Source organism: Pseudopodoces humilis, chromosome 7 (assembly GCF_049639895.1).
Source record: "Pseudopodoces humilis isolate 2021_Gansu_Grassland_sample_001 chromosome 7, ASM4963989v1, whole genome shotgun sequence".
In the NCBI taxonomy this organism is placed as follows: Eukaryota; Metazoa; Chordata; class Aves; order Passeriformes; family Paridae; genus Pseudopodoces; species Pseudopodoces humilis.
This window is the reverse complement of record NC_142206.1, coordinates 42,899,347-42,925,650: the sequence shown is the minus strand read 5'-3', so window position 1 is coordinate 42,925,650 and position 26,304 is coordinate 42,899,347. Positions and strand designations below refer to the sequence as shown.

The 26,304-nt window shown below is 34.0% G+C and overlaps 1 protein-coding gene across 6 annotated transcripts in view; it reads left to right on the top strand.

Moving 5' to 3' along the window:
- The window catches only part of CEP128 (centrosomal protein 128), a 96,631-nt gene that overhangs the window by 5,614 nt on the left and 64,713 nt on the right, over nt 1-26,304 (top strand). For 5 of the 6 annotated variants that reach the window (XM_088058161.1, XM_088058163.1, XM_005520214.3 and 2 more), the window contains 9 exons: nt 208-334; nt 1,255-1,376; nt 4,068-4,159; nt 4,877-4,949; nt 11,699-11,815; nt 18,854-18,940; nt 20,401-20,475; nt 21,690-21,822; nt 23,530-23,690. In XM_088058161.1, coding sequence (XP_087914287.1) covers nt 208-334; nt 1,255-1,376; nt 4,068-4,159; nt 4,877-4,949; nt 11,699-11,815; nt 18,854-18,940; nt 20,401-20,475; nt 21,690-21,822; nt 23,530-23,690 — 987 coding nt within the window. The remainder of the gene's footprint in view (nt 1-207; nt 335-1,254; nt 1,377-4,067; nt 4,160-4,876; nt 4,950-11,698; nt 11,816-18,853; nt 18,941-20,400; nt 20,476-21,689; nt 21,823-23,529; nt 23,691-26,304) is intronic. The other variant, XM_088058164.1, reaches the window with a different exon arrangement.

Genomic DNA, 26,304 nt, shown 5'->3' with positions numbered 1-26,304 from the left:
TGAAGCTGCCAATGTTGGAAGCATTTTGCTATAATTACAGGAATGTGACATATGAGATACTGAAGAAAAGCTGTTTTTAATTCATAGCTGTACTTGGCTTAAAAATAGCTTTTATTCTCTTAATGACTTTTAAATAAATAATATTTAACGTGTCTTTTAATAAACAAGTTTATGTTCATATTTCAATATATTATAACTTTTCTGCAGTTAAAAGAAACACTGGAGCAATCTATTGGTCAATTAAGGAGCCAGCGGCTAACACGAAACTCTGGAATGAGAAGTGCATCTCTCTCAAGTTTATATCCCAGTGACCTGGATGTAGAAGGAACATCAGGTAAAATACTTAAAGGGCTTGAGTATGCTTGAATTATGTCATATAACTCTGTTATGTGAAGAGGAAATTAAGAAAAATGTGTAGAGATAGTCTTATGGAAAGTCATCACTGATCATCACTGCAAAGAAACTGAGTTCAGGTATTTGGGAGACAACTGCATTATGAAGCTGTTTATGCGGTAAATTTTTCCAGCTTTCTGTTTCTGTTAGTATTTTCTGCTGATATCCCAAGAGATCTAAATGAAACTTTAATTCTTTCAGCTGAGAAAATTAATTTTCCACTGCATGAGTTGTAGGTACATACAAGTTAAAGCTAAATCCAAAAGATATTGCAGCTTCTGAAGCTTGCTTCACAGCAAGATGGGAATTTAAATTTTATGTGCATGAGATTATGGATGTTTGGAAACAGTGGAAAAGGAAAACCAGAAATTATTAATGACCCACAAAAGAGTAGGTTTTTTTCCTTGTATGTCTCAGAAAATTAATTATATTTGGGAAAAGGTATGTTTGGGAGGAGTGTTCCTTTGAGAAGTAGTATTTAATATATTTTAGTAGAAACCTCTAAAAGTTTCATTCCTATGTAAAAGCTGTGAAATATAATAGTTTGAAGCTCTGATATATTCAACTGGAGGAAAAAGTGGTTGGTTGGGCAAAAAAAATTTGAGGAAAAACTACTCCTTGGAGAAACAATTCTTCTTTCTGGAATACTTGTATGTCATGGGTAAGAAATGTTTAAACTGAAGAAGAATCCTGAGAAGAGCTAAAAGTGTCATTTGCATGTTATGTAGTTCAGTAGTTGTCTGTAATGAAATGAAGGATATTGTCAGGATGAAATACACATTTTTCATGAAGCAAAATGAAAAATTTCCCATACAAAATTTTGTCTTCCAACTTATTTTTTTTATCTCATATCTCCTATAGGCAACCGCCACTTCCTGCCCACTTCTCCTCTCAGGGATTATGGAGATTCACAGGGCAATAAACATCGAAGGTCTAGATCTGCAAGTGTTCGATTTGTCAGTGAGACAGATAATGTGGACCAGGTACTGAGCACTGATGGGAGTGGCTGGTCCAAATAGGAAATGTGGTCGCCAGACTCCTTGCTTTTACATTAAATGGAGTGATTCTGAAGGTGCAGCTGAGGATGTTTCAGCTATGATTTGTGTTCAGTGTTACCTTTTTTTTTCATTAAGCAGTCACTTCTGTCTGTCATGAAGTTTCATGCAAATCATTATAGAGAAAAAGATTCAGATAGTAGTGATATCAAAAGTAAAATATGAAAATTATCTCCCTACTTTTTTGGCTGTGTTATGACACAGAAAAATAATCTTTGAATATCCTGTTTAGTCTGGAGAAGACTGAGAAGGGATCTCAGTAATGCATATTAATATCTCTAACATATTAGGGTGTTCAACAGGATGGTGCCAGACTATTCAGTGGTGCCCAGTGACAGGACAGGGACCAGCGGCCCTAAACTAAAGCACAAGAAGTTCCACCTCAGTGTGAGGAAAAACTTTATAATGAGTGTGGCAGAGCAATGGCACAGGCTGCCCAGGAGGTTATGGAATCCCCCTGTCTGGAGACATTCAGAACCCACCTGGACAAGTTCCTGTGTCACCTTTTCTAGGTGACCCTGCCTTGGCACAGGGCTTGGATGGCATTATCTTCAGAGGTCTCTTCCAGCCAATTAGCATTCACCTTCATGCTGAAGTTCAGTGAGGCTGTGAAGTGGATTATTCTGCTTTAGTTAATGGTGTAGGGTTCAGTGCTTTTGCTTTTACTTCAGTATAGCTTGGATTGATTTTGAACCAGATAGTTCTTCTTAGTTCTTGGTCTGACCTGTGAGTAGAATGATTTGAGGCTGTGTGTCAGGTAGATGATGGGAGGAGGAGAGAATGTGTGTGCCACAGGTAATTTTCATATCCCTTAACTTGTATCTGCTTGCAGACTTCACAAAAAAGAAATTAATTACCTTAATGGATAAGATTATAGTGTTTCTGTTATTTGGCAGGTAGAGAGGAGATTTTACTACCCGTTTTTGCTTTTTCAGACAGGGTGGCTAGACTTGCTTGAGGGAATCTGTGTAGACTAATATTAAAGAAGCTGATTGTAAGGTATTCATATTGACTTTTTAAATCAGTGTCAGCTTCCATAGAATTTTAAACTTAACTACAACAAGTTTTCTCAGTTGACTTTTTGGGAAGCTATAGAAATTCTAGACTTTTGTTTAACTCTGTTTCATTGTCTTTTCAATCTAGTTCTCCCATCCTTCCCTCCCAAGCTAAGTCTAGAAAACAATCCTTGGAAAGAAATAAGGTTATATGGAAATCTTTCCTCCCAGCCATCCAAAATCCTTAGGACTATTTTAGATTGTTTCTAGATATTCTATAAATATCTTGGAAATTTTATTCAAGGGAGTTCCTGCAATGCATACAAAGTTCTTCATATTAAGTAACTATGTGGGCAAATAGCTTTTTTTCCCATGTTGATGATAACTTGGTTTATTCCATATTCTTGCTTTTCAGTGAGTGAATATGGCTTTTTTCTTTTCATTAACTATTTTGTAAGAAGAGTATAGTGCTTTGAGGAATGATGAACTGGAAGTAGCCATTGATCATGATTACAGGTAGAAATTAGGCCTGAGATAAAGCAGTTCTGCTTATCTAAAGCTGTGGCTTTTTTTTTCTGTAACCACTATCTCTTTATTCCTATTTTGACTTTTACTAGCTGAAGTAATTTTTCAGCAAATGGTCTTTTAACACATTTAAGTCTCTCTCCTTCTCAACAGATACATTTTGAAAATATGATGTGTTATTTCTGAGTCTCTCAGGTCAGGTTGAAATTTCTGGTTAATCACACAAGGGAGGTAGTAGTGCCTGTATCTGAATGTTGAGGGCAGTCAGCTTGGTTGTGGAAGGTTTAAATCTAGGACACAGAACAAAAGAATATTATATATTAGGGTTTTTCATAACTATAATCCTGGCCATGGAATTGTTGACAGTAATAGGTTGCATTAGGATGGATTAACTTTCACTTTTTATCCCATGTAGAATGAATGACCTGTTCATTTTTTTATTTGCTCCCTAAAACTGATGATAAGCTGGGAGTATGCTGAATGGGGAAAATGGGAGGTTTTACAGAGGAAAGTAGATGTGTGTTTTAGTTTTTTGTTTTTTTTCCCCAAGATCTGAAAAAAGAGTATGTAAAGTCTTGGGCAAAGCAAAATACCTTTTCTTGGTAGTTCATGAATACATTATGCTGTTCTGCTTGTTTTGTTTCATGTTCCTGTGTTATCTATTGATAGAAGCATATATAGCTGGGCACCATGCTATTTATGTTTTACCATTGTTTTACCATACTAGTATTAATTAACATGAAATATGTCTTTTGGGAACATTACTTGTTCAGATGTTTCAGTTTGCTTTGCATTTGATTAAAGAGGTGGTATAGTGTCTAAACTCTGAACTACAGAAGAAAAAAAAACATAGGAAACTTGGTTTAGCAAGTAAAGTACTGAAAGTTAAATTACACCGAGGAAGTATTGTGAAGGGTGGATTGAAATAGAAGTTCACAGGCCTCTTCCAGGATCAACTGGATGTTTATAGTGTTTTATTTTTTTTTTAGGTTATTTTTATCTGCTTTGTTTTTTAAAATGTGTATATATGTACTTTTGGAATACCACAGAAAAAATGAGTTCCTAAGCCTTGGCTTAATTTGTGTACTTTTATTTACAGCTGCATTCTTTCCACCAGTCTCTTCGAGATCTCAGCAGTGAACAAGTTCGCCTGGGAGATGACATCAGTCGTGAGCTTTCAAGAAGAAATCGGTATAAACAGGATATAACTCCATGTGAAGAACAGTGTGGAAAAAGTTCTTTAACTTTTTTATTTAAAAAAATAATTCTGGGGAGAATGAGGGGTTGTGCAACATGTAGATTAAAGCAGGATTATGAACTGGTTGTTTTATATCATCTTCTGAAGTATTTATAAATGTAAATAACACCTACCAGTTCCAATTTGTAAAATATATAGGGCTTTCCTTATCTTTTTTTAATATATGCATAAAATGACAAGAACTAGGGAATTTCTTTTTATTACAGCTTTGCTCCTAGTTTGTTCTTGTTATGGGAGTCCCTTCACAGCAAGCTTTCCTGCAGGCCATAATGTATATACTTTATCAACATGTGATGCTTTGTTCAAGAGCAATAACAGGAATTAGACTGTTAATTCCTAGTAAGAAACTACTGTTCAAAAGGAGTATGTAGATGTGTCCATAATTTTGTACTTATTGACCTGATACCTAGCTGATACTTATATACTTTGTTTCTTCACTTGAGGAATGGGAATGATTTTTATAATGTATTTTCCACTTGGGACTTGCTTCTAATTATGCTATAAATTATTATGTATAGGCTATGATCTGTTATGAATAGGCTGTAGAACAAATTGAAGTAGCAAAAATTCTGGGGGGTTGTTGCTGCTTAAAGTTATCATTGTTATTAGCTTTTGCACTGTAGACTATTGTCTTCTGTTTTTCTATGAAGGACTGATGCCGAATTAAGAAAGACTTTAGAAGAATTGTCTGAAAAGCTCACCGAGTCCCAAAGACAAGAAACTGTGAGTGTGACTAACATGAAAAGGATTATTTATAACTAGTATTCAAGCAAGATGTGGGCTTCTAGTTTAACGTGTGTGTTGGTAATTGGTATCACATACTGATATGTATATCTGAACATGGTCTTATTTGGACTACTATAGGTTGTTGAAATGTTACCTTCAATAATGAAATCAGCAAGACAAGTTTTATATTTCAGGTGCTTGTTTTAAGTACAAATGTTTTACAGGTGTGTGTATTGTGAATTTTTCTGTTTCAAAATTCACAGCCTTGGAGAAAGATGTTTTGTAACTTAGGACATTCATTTCAATGCTGTTATAATTCTTGAAGGTAACTTTGTAAAGATACAAACTTTCCCATATTATGTTTCTTCTTCCTCTGTTCCTCCCTCCCTGTCCTTTTCAATCCTTATCATCTGTGTAGCAAAATGGAAGGAGTCTCTTTGGGCTGCACTCCTCTCTGAAGGCTTCCTGACAAAATGTAACAGAGGAGGCAGGACAGCCATGACATTCTTTTTGTGTTTTGTCTCCTGTATCTGCTGGAAGCAGACTAACTGCAGTCTGTGTTACTTAAATCTAAAAGAGATCTGCTATTGAGATCAAAGTCAAACAGCATATTGCTGTAGGAACAAGAGAAGCTGAGAATGACCGCAATAATTAGTAGGTGAGAATCCTGTAGGTAGTTCTTGACACATAAGACTTGAGTGTATGCTTTATGTACACATTTACTGTGATATTAGTAGCAAAGCTGACTTTTCAGAGCAAGTGCTCTATTTTCCCATAGGTAATTCATCTTGCTCTAAAATTGCATGAATTGGTCCTAAGTGCTCTGTCAAGGGCTGTAGTGATGTGTTTATCACTGATAACAATACTGTTGGCATGGACCACTTGGTACCAGCAGACTCATTAAATGTACTTGTGTAAATTCCTTACTCTAGATTAAGTTGGACAGTGATTTGAGAGACACTATCTGTACCAGTTATGTCTTTAATATGATAGGGTCCATCAGGGAAAGAAGACTTGCTTTGTCAGCCTTAGTAGAAGAATATGAAGGGGTTGTCTTTGTTAGAACGTTAATTTTTATTTCTCCTAGTTGTCTGGTAGGATAAAGTAAGTTTATCTGATAAAGAATTCTTAATACTTGTAAAACTTGCAAAATGTTTTTCTTGTAGCAGACTTCTCAGTATACTTATTTTTTTTTTTGTTCTCTTTCATGTACCAGGAAATTAGCAAACTCAGTTTTAACCAAGGTTGTTATCAAGAAAATAGCTGCTATAGCTGGCTACATGACAACTGTTCAGTGCTTTTGTGTGAGAGAAACAAACCTTCCTCAGTCCTCTGAAATGGAGGCATCCACTGTCTGTTCATTAATGAAAGAAATAACTAGCTCTTTGACCTCCTGCTGTAGGGTTTCAAGATGTAAAATTGAAGGTTACAACTTTTGACCTGAGAGAAGCAAAAAATGAGAGAAGTTAAGCATAGCAAGGAAGTCTTCGGTAGTTTGTTAATGGTAAGGGTAAATCCCTTAGTTGGGAGGGAAAGTTATAATGCAAAAAGGCTATGAAAACTGAAATATTTACTGATATTCTTTCAGTGAGGGCACAAATGCTGCAGAAAACTGCCATGAGATGATTTTTATGGGTAGGACTAGTAAAAATTCACCTGGAATATTTTGCTTATTGCTGATTACTGACTTTATGAAGAACATCGGCCAAATGGAAGGAAGACTGGAAAGAGGAGAGGGGAAAAAAAGAAAGGGAAAAAATAAAAAGGGCTGCTAATTCAAAGACTTTCTTGAAAAGATAAAAGAATTGCTGTGGTTCAGTTTGCAGAAGAAACAGGTCACTAGGGAAGTTCTAGCCACATATGGTGGATGGCCAAGAAGTGGAAGTTTAGCATGCAGTATTACCACAGAAAGTCATCTAATGATACTTCTGTACAATAGAAGTCTAATCACCAGTGAGTTAGGAGCTTCTTGGTCTGGAATTGATCTCTATGCTTTCTGTACTGAGTAATAATCCCTCTGCGGATTTGTGTTTTGGAACTTGTCCAGTGTTTGTTATAACTTGCATATCTTTATGATCTTGACTTATAGCAAGGAGTTCTCCAAATAGATTGTTGTGAGAGGAGCTACCACTTTTTTTGTGATCTGTTTTTTTGGAATTATTTTGGTTATTCTGTGTGTATATGTGTTTTGTCTTGGGTTTTTTTGTTAGTTGTTGTAAGTTTGGTTGTTGGTTGGTTTTTAAACCTAACTTTGTTTGGTTGGTTTTTAAATCTAACTAACTTGGGAGGCTGGTCAGTTTCTTCTGAGGTTTTTCAGAGTTTTACTTTCGGGGCCGAAAAATTCTGACTTAATGCACTCTTGTGTCCAGCCAATTCCACACCACTTAAAAAGTCTGATGGTAGCAACATTGTGCACTTTACCAGTGCTCTCTGATCCTAAGTGTGGATCCTTTGCCCTAGTTCAAAGCCTAGTGATCTCCCATTACCTGATGAGGCTGGCAGAATCAGTGAGATGAGGTAAATGCAAAAGAGAGAAATTTAGTATGGATGTTAAGAATAAAAGTAAGTCTTATGGTATACATAGCAAAGCATGATATTAGACTGCATGTAGAAACTGGGGTCTATTATCACAGATATTTGACATCCTTTATGTGTATGCATTTAGGAATACTTATGAAGAGATTGCTTAATTCAGAATTGATTGTCATTGGTGAAAGTGAGTTGGGTAAGACGAAATACTTTTTTTCTTAAAATTTCCTTATGCAAAGTTGTGCAGGAACTTTTGTCTTTAGTGCCTTTATGACTTCACTTGGGAGTGTTTATCACCTCGAGCATTGTCATCCTTGTATGTATATTCTGCTGTATGATTCTTGGCAATAAATTGTCAACTTGAAATCTTGATAATGTCACAGGATAAGCTTATGGTAGAAACATTCTTTTCAGTATGTTCAGTATTCAGTGTCCTTAAGTCTTTATTTTTTTAGAGATGTATGTCTAAATTCTTGCAGTTTGGTATATTTGGGGCCGTTTGAAAATTGCCTGTATGTAGATGTGTGATGATAAAGTCACTACAGTTCTTCTGCATCACTAGTTCAGAATTTATTTTTATTAGATTTTTTGATTCTTAGAGCCTTTTTGATGTTGAATTTGAATACTTTAAAATTCAAACAACACAATCAAAGCACACCATTTTTCCTGTAAAGAGCTTTTCCATCCCAATATAAAAAATAGATGACATTGAAGGTGGTCATCAGGCATAGTTGGATGCCTGTTTCAAGTCAAGCACTCTCCATGGCCTTGTACTTGAGAATCTATGTGCAGTTTTGCTAAAAATTCTTTCTGGTTCTAGAACTCTCTATATCAAAATCTCCTTCTTAGCTAGACATTTTATGAGATTCCTTTGTTCCTGAAAAGGGTTTGGATGTTCACTAGAAAGACATATAACCAATTGAAAGCATATTTACTTCCTTTATGGTTATATAAGATAGCCCTCTTGGATATTTTGTTGCAATTGATTGGCTAGAAGCACAGCCCAAATAGCACAAGATGCTGATCTTTATACATAAAAAGCAACTTCATCAGAGCACAGTTTAGTTAAAATTAAGTAAATGTGTAATTGAGATGGTGCTGTTATAAAAAGACAGTAGACTTTCTCTGGAAAAGGGTAGCAATGTCAAGTGAAATGGGTCCTACATGAAGTTACTGTGGTTATATCTCAGAGGGTCAGGATTATTTTCTATTAAACTGTCCCTCAGAAGATCTGGTATAAGGAGTTTTGGTACTGCACAGGTGACTTGTAAAAGTTATAACACATATTATCATTTGCCATGATATTTAACAATATTTAAAGTTATATCTCTGAAAAAATTTTGCTCTTTTTTTTTTATTTTAATACTCATGTTTCAAGTATGCATTGATGATAAAATGGGTCGTAACAAGAACATCAACAAAAATATGTTGAAATAGATTTCTGTTAGCAGGACTTTTGCACTAGAAATAACAGTGGAAAGCTGAAAAACAGGGCAGAAATTCAATAAGTAGGATGGTACTTTTTGTACAGTAAGCATCCAGCATCTTCCACAAGATTATATTTAGCTGCATGACTTAAACGTCACCCTAGTTTTAAAAAGGACTTTCTGTTCTTTGTGTTCAATTGCAGGGGAGAGGAGGAATTTTTTGATAGCTTAAGCTGTTTTCATAGATTTTGCTGCTACCTGAAAGCTGTATGTGGAGACAGAGCTCTAGTGTCATCATTATTATTCACAGATAGTCTATGTTGCTACAAATGCATGCTTGAAATCACATTCTAACATGTTCTGAACACAGCAATCTAGCGCTAGTATTTCATGTCATTGTGTAGAGCCTCCATACTCTTTGTACTATTCTTTGGTGAACCACTTGTCTACGCTAAGATTTTTGATAACATTCAGAGGTCAAGATACACACTTTCATGGTAGAAATGTCCTGAGTCAGGGTCATTAGCAAGACAGAGGAAGACAAGTATGTTTTTAAGTGTACTCTGCATTTACTAATTAATAAATTAACACTTAACTGCTTATAATTTTTTTTAATCCCTACTGTTGTATGCCACAGGCTCTGTGACAATTTGAGGAAGGTCAGAGAGGTTACAAAAAGAGGGAACATAATTCTGTGGGAGATTAAAACCTTGCTGAAGTGCCAAGATGTCACCAATACCATACCAATGTACAAAGTATGGGAAACAAATAGTTTTAAATTGCAGCAAAATGTTTGGTGGTTTGTGTTGATTGTGGGGGTTTTTTTTGTTTGTTAAAGATGATTATGTCTGTAACTGAAATTTCCATGACAAATATAATAATATGTAATCAATCTTTTTTAGTACCTTGTTAGAAATAACACAACAATTATATTCTGGAGTGAGTTGAAGGAAGTCAGAGGCAAGGCAAATCAGCTCATGAAGTTCCTTTCTTACTTGTTCTGAGTTAGTGATAATTTGTAGTGAAATCTGAACTTTGCAGGAGTCTAAAGCCTGTTTAGTGTTGTCTCATGTCATGCTGTCTGCTGTGCATGCTAGACCCATGACAGTGAAGAAGTTACTGAGCTCTCCTTTGGAATGTCACCTTTGGGGGTGATGTTACTTTTGGATCTTCTGTTAAGTCAAAATTGTGTATTTTCTTTCTTAATAGCTTTAGTACTATTAAGAAAGTGCTTCATTGAAAAAGGTACAAGAGAGATGAGAAAGCTTCTGTCTTCAGAAACACACAGTCAAAACTTTTTTAAAAAATGTTAAAACATTATGGTTTAATTTCTTTATGTTGTTATTTCTTTAAGGTGATTTCTTTAAGTTCTTAGGTATGAGGAAAAGGATGATAGCTTATTTCCTGGCTTTCAGCAAAGATGTAACAAGTTTAATGACAGTGTTATTTTCTGTTCCTACTACATAGTATCATTGTTTCTGCTAGATGGAGTATTTTATGAGTTCCGAGAAGTAACACTTTGCAGTACTTATCAAAGCAGACATCATGATGTGGCCTTTATCTTTTATACATTAGTTTTCAGTAAGTAATTATTCTGGATCATGGCTGCAGAGCTTTCATAACTTACTTCATGAAAGTGTGTGGTTTGATGTAGTACCAGGCATCTCTTGATGGTTTTATGAAAAAATATAATATTCCAGACTGTAAGCTGGCTGTTCATCTGGCTGCACAAACAAGAAGTGTTTTCTGAGAGATATATTCTGTTGTAAAGAAAGTGTTTTGTTCATTAAGCCTTAATTAACATACACAGTGTTTCTGTTGCTACATAAATTGTGTTGCTCATGGTAAAATTTTCTATCCATGCATGCCTAGTGCTAATAGAAGTGTGCTTAATGGGGAAAGATGAGAACTGACTCACCTCCACATATATCAAAAGCTAATAGTCAAATGGTGTTTTATTTTTTTATATTTATCTCTATCTTTCTCTTTTTATCTAAATAACATTTGGTCATGGATATATTACTTTCTAGTGGTTGCTTAAAATAATTAGTTTTCAGATAGGAGGAAATGATACATAAATATTTTTCTTGCTAATCTTTTACAAAATAAATTTAATTTGCTGCCTCAAGATGGTGCTGTCTGCTAGCAGCTTGAATTGCAAAAGTGAAGTAATTCTGGTATTCTAGTCTGAGCTTTTATGTTCATAATCCAAGTTGCTTTAATAAACACCTGTTGTTGTTTGTATTAGTTTGTACATGGATTCTCAAAATATTAGGGAAAAGGCTTAAAGTGATGTAATTACTTTGTGTTGTTACAGTCATTCTCAGGTGCTTGGTTCTTGTTTACAACTTTTTACTCACAGATTTTGGATCATGAGAGGCAAACATTAGTATGTTTTGCAGGCTGGAGATGTGAAAGAAATATCCTTCCAGAGGTTAATCAGGCTTGTGACAGAGAAGCTAAGACTTTTGTTTTGCAGCTTCACATTAGGCTGCTCTAACCTTGATAATGAGATATTTAATGCTTGAGTAGAACCATCCCTGTAGAGAAAAATATGCATACACGTAAAAGAGAATACTGCCAGCAAGATAAGAGTTTGGTTCCCTGCATGAGTACTCACTGCTATAGCTAGTTATTTTCTCTACCGTTCTAAATCTGCTTTAACAAGATACAAATTATGTTCTCTTTTCTTTTTGCCCCATACTCTGTTTACATTTTTGCCATTGATATTTTCACATGTATTAAAAAGGCATACCAATTTCCTACAGTATGGGTTTTTTTCTTTTGAAGGTATCAGAACGAGTAGAGAGAAGACTTCAGGAGATAGAAGAAGAAATGCGTGCTGAAAGACAGCTTGTAGAAAGGCGCCAGGACCAGCTGGGACACGTGTCTCTTCAATTACAGGAGGTATGCAAATGAAAGCTTCCCATGTATTTAGGATTTAGTTAGGAATGCGTTGCATTTGTGAGCCTGTACCTGTCAAACTGGCAAAAATGCTCATATCTTTGGCTGGACTCTCAGTCCAGCTCACATTGTTTTGATGACCAGCTAATACTAAGCCCAGGCTCAGTCCTTCATTATATTATCTTGACTGCATTTAGACCTTTTTGGTAACTGCCACAAATCTTCTAAGAACCTACCCACTATGTCCTTCCTGAAAACCCAAGCAAACAAAGGGAAATCATTAGTTGGGTTTTTAAAATGAAAACGTTTTATTTTCTAAAAGGTAAACTTTGCTTGCTCATACAAATGGACACTTGATTTATTTCAACAACCAATCAAAAGCACTGTAGTGGCCAGACAACTTTTCATTGCATTTCAGTTTTATTCAACAATACCTGATGAAATAAAAAATATTATTTAGAAGACAAATACAAATGTTTAGAATAGAAATTAAAATTTGAGACAGCTGTTAGCTTTTTTTTCTGCTTGTTTTAGAAAACACATGAAAAATATTTCTTTTTTTATTTTATTTCTGTTTGGAAAATCTGTGTCTTAACAGTGTGACTTTATTTCACTCCACTCTAAGAAAAAATATGCAATGTTAACTCTATCTGTGCAATAGAATACTACAAGTGAGAAGAAATATGCAATTCCTTGTTTTTCACTTTTAGTGTTTGCAACATAGCTTTTTGGAAGGCATTATACTGTGCAGTGATACTGAGGAACCTTGCTCATGATGCTATGTATTTCATGTCAAGCTAGAGACTGTTCAAAGACATTGTATTTTAGAAGATGAGTTTTTTGGTTTTTTTAAATATAAATAAAAAGTAACATTTATTAAAAGGTTTGGAATCCTTCTGCCAGTGCATCAGAAAGACTTACTGTTTCATTTTCCTCCCAGCTGGTGCCTTAGTGGGTGAAAAGGACTAGAGTGCTGAATTTCAGTTTTCGTTGCTCTTTAATATGCCTCTGTCCACTTCTAGATTCTTCAGTTGTGGCTTCAGGCTGGGGAAGGGATGCAATGTATTGGTGTGATTTGATATTGTTATCTGCAGAATGGAACAATTTTGTTTTATCCTTCTAAAGGGATGATAGTTTGTAACCTCTAAAGATACATTGACACTGCCATAGTTTCTTCGGAAACTTGAGTTCAAGTGAATGAGTTCAAATGTAATTCAAAGGATTTTCATATGATCTTTCATAGATCATATGAATGATCACAGTCTATGTGATCATGAGCCTTCAGGCTGGGTACCTTTATTCTTGGTAGTTAATCTTTTGAATTTCATGTAAAAGGAATATGAAATACTAAGTACATCCTAGACCTTCTATTCCCCTAAGATACCCAAATGTGAATTAAAATGGTTTAATCCTTTCTTGTGTAAATTCTATTTTATTTTTTTTTAAGTTATTTTTCCTGAGGAGCCCCTTTCCAAAATACAGTTTAAGTTGCTGTATTTTAGAAAGAATATACTTGAATTGCCTTGTGTACTTTTGCTTAGCCTAGTGAGAATAAAGTAAATAAATATTTTGCAATGATTGTTATTTGGATGAAACATGTTTCTGCATAATTTTGAGCAAGTTATTTTGTTATTCTGTTTCTTGTCCATTGTAATTTGAATTGTGAGTCAGATGGACTCTTAACTCTGACAGTGGCCTCAGTCTTGCGGTAATCCTTGCACAGACTTAATGTTCTATTGAAGTTTACTTCTGTTTTCATTTATTTATTCAAGATGCTTCCCAAGTAACATTACTGGAAAGGAGAATAGTGTTTGGACTGAGTTTTGAAATCCTGTTATTTAATATGGCCTGAATGATTTACACAAAAATACTATTTAAAGCATTTGTGGCTGTTTAATGATACAATTTTTTCATTAGTATGCCTGTTACGCATTTCAGACCAGATCAAATTTGACTTTTGCATGTGATCAGTAGTTGCTCTAATTAAGAAATCTTGTGAAGTTTTTGAGGATTAAATGCTATTCTTTTTTCAGTAAAGTGCAGTGCCTGTAACTGACCACTACTTGTCAGTGTTTTACCATCTTAAGAGAATCACCTTCCTAAATTGCAATTATTAAATTATATATTTTCAGGATCTAACAGAACAAGACAATACATTAATTTTAGCCTTTCTCTTGTCTGTCTTTTCTTTCTCTCAGTTTTTTGTATAATGTGCAAACTTCTTATTTGTATTGTAGTATGACTATAATCATAGACTGATTATGAGCCAAGATGATATCTAGGTCTGACCATTAAGAAAGCTTGATGTATAAGATTTTGTATCTTTAAGTTTTAAATTTGCATTTTTATTTTGAATCTTTAGCGTGACTGTGCTGTGTGTAGTTGCATAACAACCATTTTCTGTACATTTTATCTTTGACCTTAGTGTTTATTGGTACATTTAAATAGCAATTACTGCAAATAAAAAAATAGCAATTAGCAAAAAAATTAATGAAAATCATATATCTTAATATTTTTCTATATAAACATTTTTCTGATATAAACATGTTGCTGATTAGAAAGAAGAATAGATGTTCTTTTCTTGTCAGGGGTATTGACATGTATACATGAATTGCTTTAACAACTGCATTTGTTGTGTAAATGAAAACTATTTTGAGATTCCTCAGTACTTCTTTTTCTTTGACTATTAAGACACCATCACCTCTTACTTTTTGTTTGCATTTACACATCTATTTTCTAAAACAAAGTCAAGTATCTTAAAAATGTTTTCTTTGCATTCTTTTCTGGGTGTTGGGTGTCCTGGATGGCTTTACAAAAATTATGTGCTTGGCTTCCTGGATTTTGGTGAAATGTGTCCATGTGGTCATGCTTGGCATGCTTTAGGTGAACAGAATCACCTTTATTGAATCTTTTGCATCCACTGACTGTGGTAAGGCAGTGACTACAGTTATGTCTTAAGCTACCAACTTAGGTAGGCTAGGAAGCATTTTTTAACTTTCTCCTTATGCAGCTGTATACTTTGATTCTGTTTGCCTCTCACTACAAATACTGTGAACTGCAAGAAGCTGGTGTACAGAGAATGGGGTAAACTGATGGTCAAAATGTTACTTAACATTGTTTTTTGCATATCTTTATCACTGATCTTTTTAGACAAACATGAATTTGATCTGTGCTATGAGCCACCTGGATATTTTAGTGCATCATTGATACTTGCTCTTTGGCTCATGCTGTGCCACCTGTGGCCAATGGTTTCTGTTTTGAATCTGACTCTTGCTTGGAACGTGAGCAAGTCTCATACATGTCTGTCACTGAAATAGCTAGGTAGTCTCTTTTTAACTGCCTGGCTGTATGTTTAGGTAGCGTACTTGGAGCCATGCTAATCACAAATGTAGGTGGCTAGGAATGTATTTTCATTCAGATTAGGATGTGATACATTTTTGTCGTACTTTAAACTATAGCATGAGGTAGTTCTGCTTGTATGTTTGTGATAATAGGAAAAACTCACTGATCAGTCTCACTTTGAAAGAGCAAGTTTCAGTTTGAGGTCTGTACACAGCTTTCAAAAAATCTGGTTTTATTGAAAAAAAAAAACAACACAGCAAAACCAAACTGAGACTAAAACCCAAACATTAAGAAAAGTTAGCAGGCTTAAGTTGCTGTAAAAGTTATGATTTTCACTGGAAAGGTTATCATAAATTGGAAAAATTGAGAACTTGAGTTATTCCACATATTTTTCCTCATGTATAAGAAAAATTGATCTATGAAGCAGTAAGTTATGTTTTTGAAGTTTTGGGGTTCAATAGATACTCCTTGTACCTGGATGAGATATACTCAGTTGGGGTATACCAGTTACATTTGTATTCTAATGCTGTCTTATGCTGGTGAGCTCTTTATAGAGACCCATAAGAATTGCTCTCCTTGGTCTAATCAAAAAATTGTCTAGCCTGACCACCTAGGCATGCAGTGGAACATGTAGCTTGTCCTTCCCAAAGCAATGCTGTGAAGACCTTTGTACATGGAAGTTCTGTCTCCTTGTGGTCTCCTATATACCTGTCCCCTCATCAACCTCCTCATCAGTCTCTTCCAGACCAACCTGGACACTAATGCTTTCAGAGAAGGATCTTGGTAGGAAAATCCCATTGTCTGTAGGCCTGTTCCCATTCTTTGGTGCTTCAGCTTTTCTGGGCAGTGTCTGCCTGCTGTTTGGGAACCACCCAGGAGGAGTATGTGATTGAACTGTTGTCTTTAGCATCCTTTTCCTAGTTCCCATTTTTGACATTTGGATTCCTCAACCCCTTCTTTGGGGACAACAAATGAAATCAAAGAATCAGTTGGATCTTTACGTGTTTTGTTTGATTTTTGTTTTTCTTTTACCCCTCCCAAGAGAAAGCTTAATAGTGATTTTTAGTGGAGAAAAAACAAGTGTGGCACAAAACAACAAGAGAGAATTATTTGAAAAGGAGTATAGGAAGGAAATAAAACACAGAATTAACTTTTACCTGTACAGTTTCTGAATCTTTAGTAACAGTTGACATTTGTCTGGCTGTGGATGACCAGATGTTTCCATTTCCTTAGGACATTTTGATTAACTGCTTACCTGGCACCTACTGGTACAATGCACATTTCACAGTCCAAACAGTGCACATGTAGTGTGTTTCATTTATTGTAATATTACTTCTTTTTTGCAGTATTTTAACTCTGGGGTATATATCTATATCTGAGCTCTTTTTTTCCTTCAAGTGAAATGTCTATTGGCTATTTTACTATATGCAGAAAATAAAACTGAAGGTTATATTTATAGTATCAGTTATAGTAAAGGATGCATTTTTGTTTGAAATTTTTCCTATTTAATAGCCTGAATATCAGTCAGTGAAGTTGAAATGGCATATTTATTTCCATGGTTTCTTCTGGGAATTAAGATGTGCTACTGATGCAGAAATATTTTTTGCTTTCTGCAGGGATAATCTTTGGAAATTTTATAGTATTCCTGAATCCAGCCCAGCTATAATATTTTCTTTATGATTCTGACATCTCTAGCCAAATCTGCATATGAAAACATGTGTGTCTGGTACTATGTTAATTATTAATTTAGTGCCAAAAATAAAGTTGGCCTTAAGCTGATGGTCTATACAAAGCTCCTAATTTTGCTAGTAAAACTAGTGGTCCATTGCAGTTAATAGACATCATATATTCCAAGTAGGCTGTTCTGAACCGATGCTTCTGGCCATTAAAAATAAATAAAGAAAAAAATGCAAACCGAAACAAAAACGCAATCAACTTGGGTAATGCAAAAACAGCATTAGCTGAAGAGATGATCTTAGACTTTTGTCCTTGTTGCTTTCTGGGTTTTCTCCCAAGAGCCTTTTTGAGTAAAATGTGTGCAGTGTTGAGTTTTATAGTTGACTGGAATGACAGATTTAAGTCTCTACTGAATACTTAGAAAATACCTTAAATGTGTTACAGTCTTCTATTATCTGATTAGGGATCAGTATGACTAAAAGTATAACTCTTTATGTGGCATAATATTTTCAGTGGCATAGTTATGATTAATGTCTTCCATGGTCTCCAATTTTAATGTGAGCTGTTCAGGCAGAATAGTAATCCAAACTATACTGAAACCCTTAAGTTTTCTGAGGTGAGGTTATAAGAGTGAGGTAAGTATATAAAGCCATTTATTTTCTCCAGAAAGCTACTTTTAAAGCCAGAACTTCTCAGGCTGAATGCCTGGCTTCACTGAAGCTGATTAATGTCTTGTATTCTGTTTTCATGCACTGACATTGTTCTCCAGTGTACAGTGAAGAGAAAAATGTTCAAAAACTGAATGAAATGGCACAATTTATAGGGACAAATTTCAGGGGTATTTGCTAAAGGAGATATTCCTTTAAAATGTAAAATGAAAATGCTGCTTGGGAACAACAGACTGGGAAAAAGACATTTCTTTCTGGAAAGGCTATGTGTTTTTGTTGTTGTTTTAGCAAGTAATTATGGAATATATTTATGCTTCAAGATATGGGATGAGAGTAAAAGATTTGTGCTAAGGTACCTAATTAATTGATTTGTGACTAGTGAAAAATACTTGGTCATGTTGCGCAGATAAAATCTGTGATTTATAAACAGTTATAGAATTCATGGGAAATTATCAGTATATGGCTACTGATCTCTTTCAGCTATTCTTTCTATTTAAAATGAGCCAATGATTTTGCTTTGGCTTGAAATATCTAAACTTGGGTCAAGTTGCAAATACTACATGTCATTAATATTTGTATGTCTAATACTTCCTCTGCCAGTGATTGGCTGTGTTTTGCAAATAGTGTTGGTTTGCAGAGGGACAAGATTTTAAAATTTATATTTAATGCACTTTTATAGGATGGTTTAAAAAGTGTACACATGTGGTTTTAGATACCTGAGTCTGAGAGGGAAGGGGAAATGTCCTCATGGATTTTGTTTTATTTTTTGTTATCGTTATCAAGGAAGGGCACATCAGTGTTGGTAACTTTTGATCAGGAAAGTTTCAGTTGATTCAATTGTAGTTCTGTGGCTCCAAGCATCTGTTCAGATTCAGAAGAAATAACCTTTTCTTTTTCCTTTTGACTTATAACACTACCTTATGGTAGTGTTTTCTTGACTACAGTGCACTGTATTTCATAACACGCACACTTTATTTTAGAGAATATATTCTTTTTCTCTGAGAAGTACACAGCTAGGGGATCTCTTGAGCCTTTTAGAACTTAATCTAAAGGTGTTTGGGGTCAGCTTGAGTGTCTGGAGCTCTATACATCGGAAGGATGTTAGCGCTGCTTTAGACTTTGTGTTTGTCCCTGTTCTCTGCATGGGTGTGTTTATGTATGCATGAACTTATATTTATCTTTTCATAACAATATACATTGGCTCTACTTGGAAATATTAGATGCAGTCAGAAAGCATTTGTCTAGATCTTCTTTCTTAAATGTATCTGCAGATTCTTTAATTTTAACAGCCTTGGAATGGATGGTTTCTGTGAATTTTGTGATGAAGTTTACAATGTATTTTTCTAATCTAAAGGTTTTAAGGAAGCAAGATGCTAAAGCAGATGAAACAGAAGAATTCATGAGAAACAAACTTGTGAAATATGAAAATGAAAAGCATCAGGTAAGACTTAATTTCTTCTTTTTTTGATTTTAAATGAGTGTGTAGTGTTATCAGTTACAGTATATGCTTCCTTCTGAGAAACCAGCAAAACAAAACTTTCTTTACTCTTTAAGAATACAAGGTGTGGGACTTTTTTCTGCATCAGAGGAACTGTGAATATAGCTATGCTCAGCTTGTGTCTCTCCTTCAAAGGTCTTCAGTTTTAGTATGTTACTTCGAATCACTCTTCCATCCTGCCAGGCAGACACATTTATAACTTGGGCATTATCCTTGATTTCTTTCTCTGTTTTCTGAATTTGTATGTAGTCTGTGTTACTTATTTGCAGCAGCTCAAAGCAGCTTTTCTTCATCCTTGCAACTAGCTCATGCTGGTTATTTTGCACCACAGTTATTATTTATTACTCTTACTGAACTGTTGCCATATTTCACTCTTTCTTTTCATGCTTCTATTCTAGCAGGATGCTAGGGCTGTATTACACTTTTCCTAGTTTTTTTTCCACTTGCATCAAGTTTGGCATCTTTCAATGTTGTACCACTTTATGCTAAGCCCTTATGTAGTGTTTTATGTTATGTTGTTCTCTTCGTTCTCTTAATGTTGGTCCTGTTTACTTTGCCCATTTGCCAGGCTCTCAACATCCTCCTTGAGATTGCTATCTCAACAATAACAGTTTCTGCTGTGGAAACCTGTATTTCTTTCAAAGTGGATCTTTGAACTATTTATGGAAGAAGTCAGAAAATATTTTGTAGCTTTTGCTTTCATTATTTTTTTTTTTAATGCTTTTTTTTTTTTTTAATGCTTATCAGTTTGATGACTATTTCTGATTGCACATATTGAATATTATGGTTTTAGGATAAACTTCCAATTCTATGAAATTCAGGACACTTCAATTTTTTAGTCACCTTGTTTCCAAAATAATTCAAATACATCTTCTTGCACAACACAGAAACCCCACAGGTTTTATCAATTACAGTTCTACCAATACATGTCATCTTTAACACTTCTATGAATAAACTATTTACCAAAAATGACATAAAATATTAAGTAATTTTTAATTTTGAGTTTGAAAGTATGTTTCAAATCCAGGGGCAATGTTTTTGAAAATTTGTTAAAATTTATCTTCTATTTTTTTTTGCTTTTAACCCAGTAAAAATTTTCTTTTGCGATTTTTATTTTGGATAATATAAATGACTTTGTATCTTTATGTGATACAGAATATTGTACAAAAATTATAGACTGTAAATAAAATTCTCTTTATGTAATTTAAATAAATATCACAGGGATTTAGTACAAATGAAGGTTTGCTTAAAATTTTGGACAGATAAAAATACTGTGTGTAATATACTGCATTTTAGATAGATGCTTATATGGATGAATATGTGTCAAAGTTAGATCTTAAAATATACTTCTATATTATGATCCCTACATGCTTTTCTTTCTTCATCATCCTCTGAAATGAAAGCTTGAGCAGGAATTAGAGCAGTCCCGGAAAAAGTTGAGTGAATCTGAAGGCAGTAGAGAAGCTCTTTTGCATCAGGTAACTGCTTTAGTGTGGTAAAAAAACTAAGGTTTTTGTATTAGGTTGTGTCTGTGTCTTTTTGCTTAATATTTCTATCTCATCCTCTGATAACATTGTTTTATGAAGGAAAAAATGAGGTATAGAAAGACAGATTTAACTGTGTATAATATATGGACTGAGCTCATTATACTTTTTCTGCTTTCCAAACTTTTAGGTGTGTATATGTTCATATGTGTGTTAATTATAGTAGTGATAGTAATGGTATGTTTTCAGTACATAAACACATGTGAAATTTCCTTTCATAATATGCTTTAGAACAATTTTTATGACAGTAATCATTGTTCTGCAAAGCATGTGCTATAATTGGTGAAATCAGATAAATCAATGACATAGAAGCATTTGCTACATTGTAACATGCAATAAAAGTAAATAAACAAATACCTGAAAAAGTATCTAAAGTGTGCTTTAAACAATAGCTATTGATGCATATATGATTAAACTTAATATTTGTAGGAATTTGGATTATAGCTTCAGAAAGAAGTCCTTTCTCCTAAACATCTTTCTTTTAGAGGGGCTTGATAGAATGACTGAAATAACTAGGTAGGGGGCAATTAACATTCTCACCTTGTAGCATTAATGGTTTGGTTTGTGTATATCTAGCAGAAGTTTTAGCTATATTACTGTTTTGAATTTAAATCATTACGAATGGAATATAGGGTAATATGAATTAGAAGTATTTTTCTTCAATTTAACTTTAGCATGTTGAATTTTCTCTATTTTCCTACATGTTGTCATCTTTGTAAGTGCTATGCTATATATGATAGAAAGGAAAAATGTGAAGAGCCCCCGTGTTTCTTATGAATAAATACACTGAATTTAAGGAGCACAATTTAAATAAAACATATTTTTTATTATATTTGTATAGATATTTTCACTAGCTATGTAAAAAGACAATTGCAACATATAATATGGCAGAATTTAGTTTGCTCTAGAGAAATTAATGCTCCTCTGTGGTCAACATAAATTAAAAGACTTCCTTTAATTTAGAATAATCACTTTGTGGCCTATAATTAGGAAGTAGTTTGTCTTTTCTTTACCATCTGCAGGTCTCTCAAGCTTTATTTATAAATATTTTTTGTATGTCGTATTTTTTTAGCATTTAATAGGAGTATAGTATTTATTTTTTTGTTCTGTTTTCCAATAAACTTTTGATGCTTGTGCCTATCTTTTAGATTGACGATCTTCGTTCCCAGCTTTTGAGAGCCGAAGAAGACCGTGTAGAATTGCAACATCAAATTTCATATGCTGCTATGCATCGCCAGAACTACCAGGATGTACAAGATGATGACAGGAGAATTAGAGCAGGTACAACTAATATTTTGCACTAGAGACCTCCAAACTAGTTAGTAGGCATGAACATTAATTTTATCTTAGAGTTGCAGTCTAATTCTTCTATTGTTTCAACAAAACCAGCCAAATAATTCCTCGGATTTAAGTTAATACACTGACACTTGAATATTAACAGACAAATAGCAATGACAGTTAATTTATGATAAAATATTTTGATTTGCATGGTTAAAATGAATGAAACAATTTCAGTAAATTGCATAGTGTTTTTACAGAAGAAAAATGTGTGTTATTTTTAACCAATAATTTTCCAGAAAGCTTGCATTTCAGTCCATTTGCAGTTTGAGTTCTGCCATTTTGAAAATCATAACAAAAGTCATTGACTAGGTAGCTAATACGGCTGATGACTTTCTGGTAGAATTTCCAAGCAATATGTTCCTAAGTGGTTAATAAAATTTTTTGTATGATGCAGTCAGGGCTTCTGTTTGCATTGTGTTAGAGTTTTAGGGTTGAAATAGTTTGTTTAGAAGACAAATACTTTAAACAATTTCAAGATATAATTGCATATTAAATTACTACTTTAGCAAGGTCTTCAGTTAATTGTTAGTTATCTATCTTTATTTAAACTTTTCAAACGTAATCAAAAAGGCATTAGAGAAAGTCTTTCTCCTTATTAACATAGAAATGTATTACTCAAGATAATAGAGAAATAGTGACTATTCTAGTGTCTTTGGGAATGTTTAATTGGTTTGGCTAATGACATATTTTTGTATTTTTGTACTTCAGCTTCTGAATTATCTTGGATTTTAAAACAGGACTCTGACTCTATGTTTTATAAATCTCATACAGAGCACTGGAAACAGGCTAGATTTTGTATGTGGCTTATCTTCAGAAATGTAGTGCAAAATAATTTCAATAGTTTTTCTTCAATCATGTTAATGTTTCTGCTGAAAAGTTAATTTATTAGAAACTATATGTCTTTCATGTTAATAAAAGAATATTTTAATTCTCCTATTGATCTTGTCAAAATAGTTGTAAAAATATGAAGAAAATAAAAATGTACTGTAACTGTAAAAATACATGCATGCATTTATATAATTTTTGCTGTTGTGTTTCACCTTGCTGTGTTATTTCTCTTTCTTCAAAGATATATAAAAGAAGACGTAGAGATTTTTTTCTTTTGCCTCTAGTAGTTATTTATGACTAAAGATCTTTGAATTTCTGATTGAGAGAATTTATAGCTTACTCTTATCAAAACCTTTGGTTGTAGATGCAGGATTCAGACATAAAAGTCACAGATAATGTGACTTTCAGATTGGGAGGTATTACTCCGGTGAGATAAAACCTTGGCCTTGAAGCTGATGGCAAAATTTCGTTTACACCAGAACTTCCCCACTGTTTCTTCCATCCTATTTTATTTTATTCAGTTTTGTTGGGGCTTTGGTTGTTTTGTTGTTTTGGTTTCTTTTTTGAGGGGAGCAGCTGTGTGCAGGGGGAAGAGTGGAAACCCCTATAAAATGACTGCAAATACTGTTTAATTCAGTAAAATGTTATTAGGTTATGATAGAGGCATTCCATTTTTCACAGATACTTTGGTCAAAATCAGTAGTTGTAGAATAGTCTCAAGTAGAGAAGCAAATTGCCAAAAATTAAACGAGATAAAATTAATTTACCACAAGGTGGTATTTTTAGTGAGTCTGTTGCTCTGTTCTTGCTTTTTTATAGTAACTGAAAGATATGAGAGAGAAAAGCAAGATCTAGAGAAACATATTTTGGAACTCAAAGCAAAGTTGAGTCATAATGCTGTAATGTCAGAGGTAGAAGAACTGAAGAGATGTATAGAGCGTAAGGACAAGGAGAAAGCACAGCTCGTAATGCACATACAGGTAAGTTGAGTTTTGTTGCTTTTTGCTTGGTGGAATTTTTTTTTAAATAATTTTCCATCTCGTTAACATTAGGTGATATAGCAGATTAGAGATTAACCTTTAAAACTAAGAGTAACTGTCATCCTCGTTATTTATTGTGTAAACAACTTGGAAAAGTGATTTGAGTTTGCTGACTTTTTCCTCTCCCATGTAATACCAAAAAAGGTATTTGCTATTGCCCATGATTTCATGGTTTGGATTACCTCTCTTTCCCATGTGCAAAGAAAAGCTGATCTGATTTTATCAAGGCTTACCATTAATAATGGTTTTTGGAGCTAGTTCTATGAGGTAGTACTTGCTTCCTTATTCCCCCAGTATATATCCCCCCAGAGTGCAGTAGAGTAAAAAAAGTAGGTCACAACTTCCCATTTTTTTAGTAATTAGATGCAATATAATAATAGAATCGTAAGTATTAGTAGTCTTCTTTATGGTAAGCCCATAATGTTTAATATGATTCTCTATGAAAAGGATAAGAGCAGTCTTTTGTACTGGAATTTCAGTTACAAGACTTTGACCATAAAATGAGATCTAAGTAGGCAGTGGCATTCTTATTTGAGATGGGAAATTTCTGTATTTCTTACTCTTGTCTAGATTTGTCATTGGTAGTAGTATGCCTGAACACTAACAATTTTCTTCTGTCTTCTGTGATTGTTAGGAGAAAAGAGTTTGCAAAACCATGTGTATTATTTCAGTAGTCAAGGACTTCACTTTTTGTTCTGCTTTTATTTTGGCATTCTGTAAGCAAGGGATTTTGTATTTATTTTCCTAATGAAGGTACTTATCTTTGAAATGGTATTGGATCACTTTGGAAATTCAAATGTAGGAATTATTTTTTTTGTCTTTTCATAGATTTACAGGACTATACTGTTCAGTTTACTTCTGCTGCTCTTTTACCTTGTCAGCTTCTCTTCTGATTTAAATCAAACTCATACATCAAATTATATTTGGAAAAAGATGGCCTTCTCAAAATAAGTTCCTGCATGCTATTTGAAATTTGGTCATTGAATAGGTTTAAAAAGACCTAAAGTGCTTCTATAAAGGGTAAGACAAGCAGAACTCATTTCCTGGTGTCCATCAGCATTTGTGTTCTAGCTGGTCTATAAAACCCATGACTAACTGAAAACATTCTGTTGTGCCTGAGAAACTAATTATTTTGGTGACAGGAATTAATGTGGTAAAAACCCACAGAAAAATATTTTTTTAAACTTCTGCTTGTAGAACATGCTTTCTTAAGGGTCAGAATGATTTTATAATGCTAATTTCCTGCCCTGAAAATACTCATGCAAGAATGCTCAGTTGGGGTCATTGTCATTTCTCTGATTTAGAAATTTTGACTTCCCTCATTTTCTCAACAGCAAATACTTTGTACTTCTTATCTGCTTCCCACTGCCTTTCTCCTACAGGGGCAGTGACAGGAAAGTAGCTAGTGTGTTTTTCTTTTAATGAGACATCAAGGAGTGCAAGGATGTGAATTTCTAAACTTGTGTACTAACAAAGCATTTTGTCAAGCCTATGCTAACAGCTGCTCTTGTCAGATAGTCTGATTCCCAGTTGGAAGTGACCAGTCATGTTTGACTTGGGTGTAATTTATCTTTGTTTAGTGGGGAGGATCTAACTTGCCTCTGATGTACATGTAATACTAGAAATTTCTTTTGATTTATTCAAATGTCATTGTTTGCAAGAATTTGAGTTGTGTGCGTTGAACATTTAGCCTCCAACAGTTGCCATAAAATTAGTGTGATGTAAAATGGAGAGGATGAAAAAGGTTAAAATGTATTCTTAAGCTCATGTTTAGAAGTGAGTTCAATCTTAAAATAACTTTTAAATTTAATATTTATTTCAGCTACTGTAGTTTACCTAAGGGCGCAGCTGTGAGATCTTCCAAATGTATACAACTATCTTTAATACATTTTTCTGCATGAAGCCGTATAGATATGGGGCTGTTATTGAGATTTAACTATGACTAAGAAATAAACAAGGTGCACTAATTATAAAGATGCAGTACCTTACTTTCTCCATAAGTGCTTTTAAACTCTTGTGCCTGGGAACTTGTTTGATTTATTAACTACTCGTCATTTGAATTTGGTATTAGTATTCTTATAGTATTGTCCAGTACAATAGTTTATGAAAATATTTCAGTTTTTCTGAGGAAAAAATATTGATGTTTATCAAGAATCATGTTTTTGGAATTCTTCAGTGACATAGGTCTGTCAGTCTTATAAATATTGATACATATTCTCAATAAAATTTACTTTTTCACTTGTAGAAGAAAAAGTAACTATTAGCCAATTTAATGCCAGTAGCGCAAGCCCTTATAGATCAGACAGAATTTTGGCAACTGCACCCATGTTAACATAGAGATACACATTTATCATACATCAACTAGGAATTCAGAAGTACTGATCAGTACACTTGGGACTCCTGTTTCGATATAGACACAGTGTGGAGATGCTTCCTGTATGCTCTTGCTTTACAGGGTTGGCTGCATGAAATATTGACTTACTATGATGCTGTTTTCCACCTGACTTCAAATGTTGGAACTGTGCTGGCTTAACTCTTTTAAACAAAGTGCCAA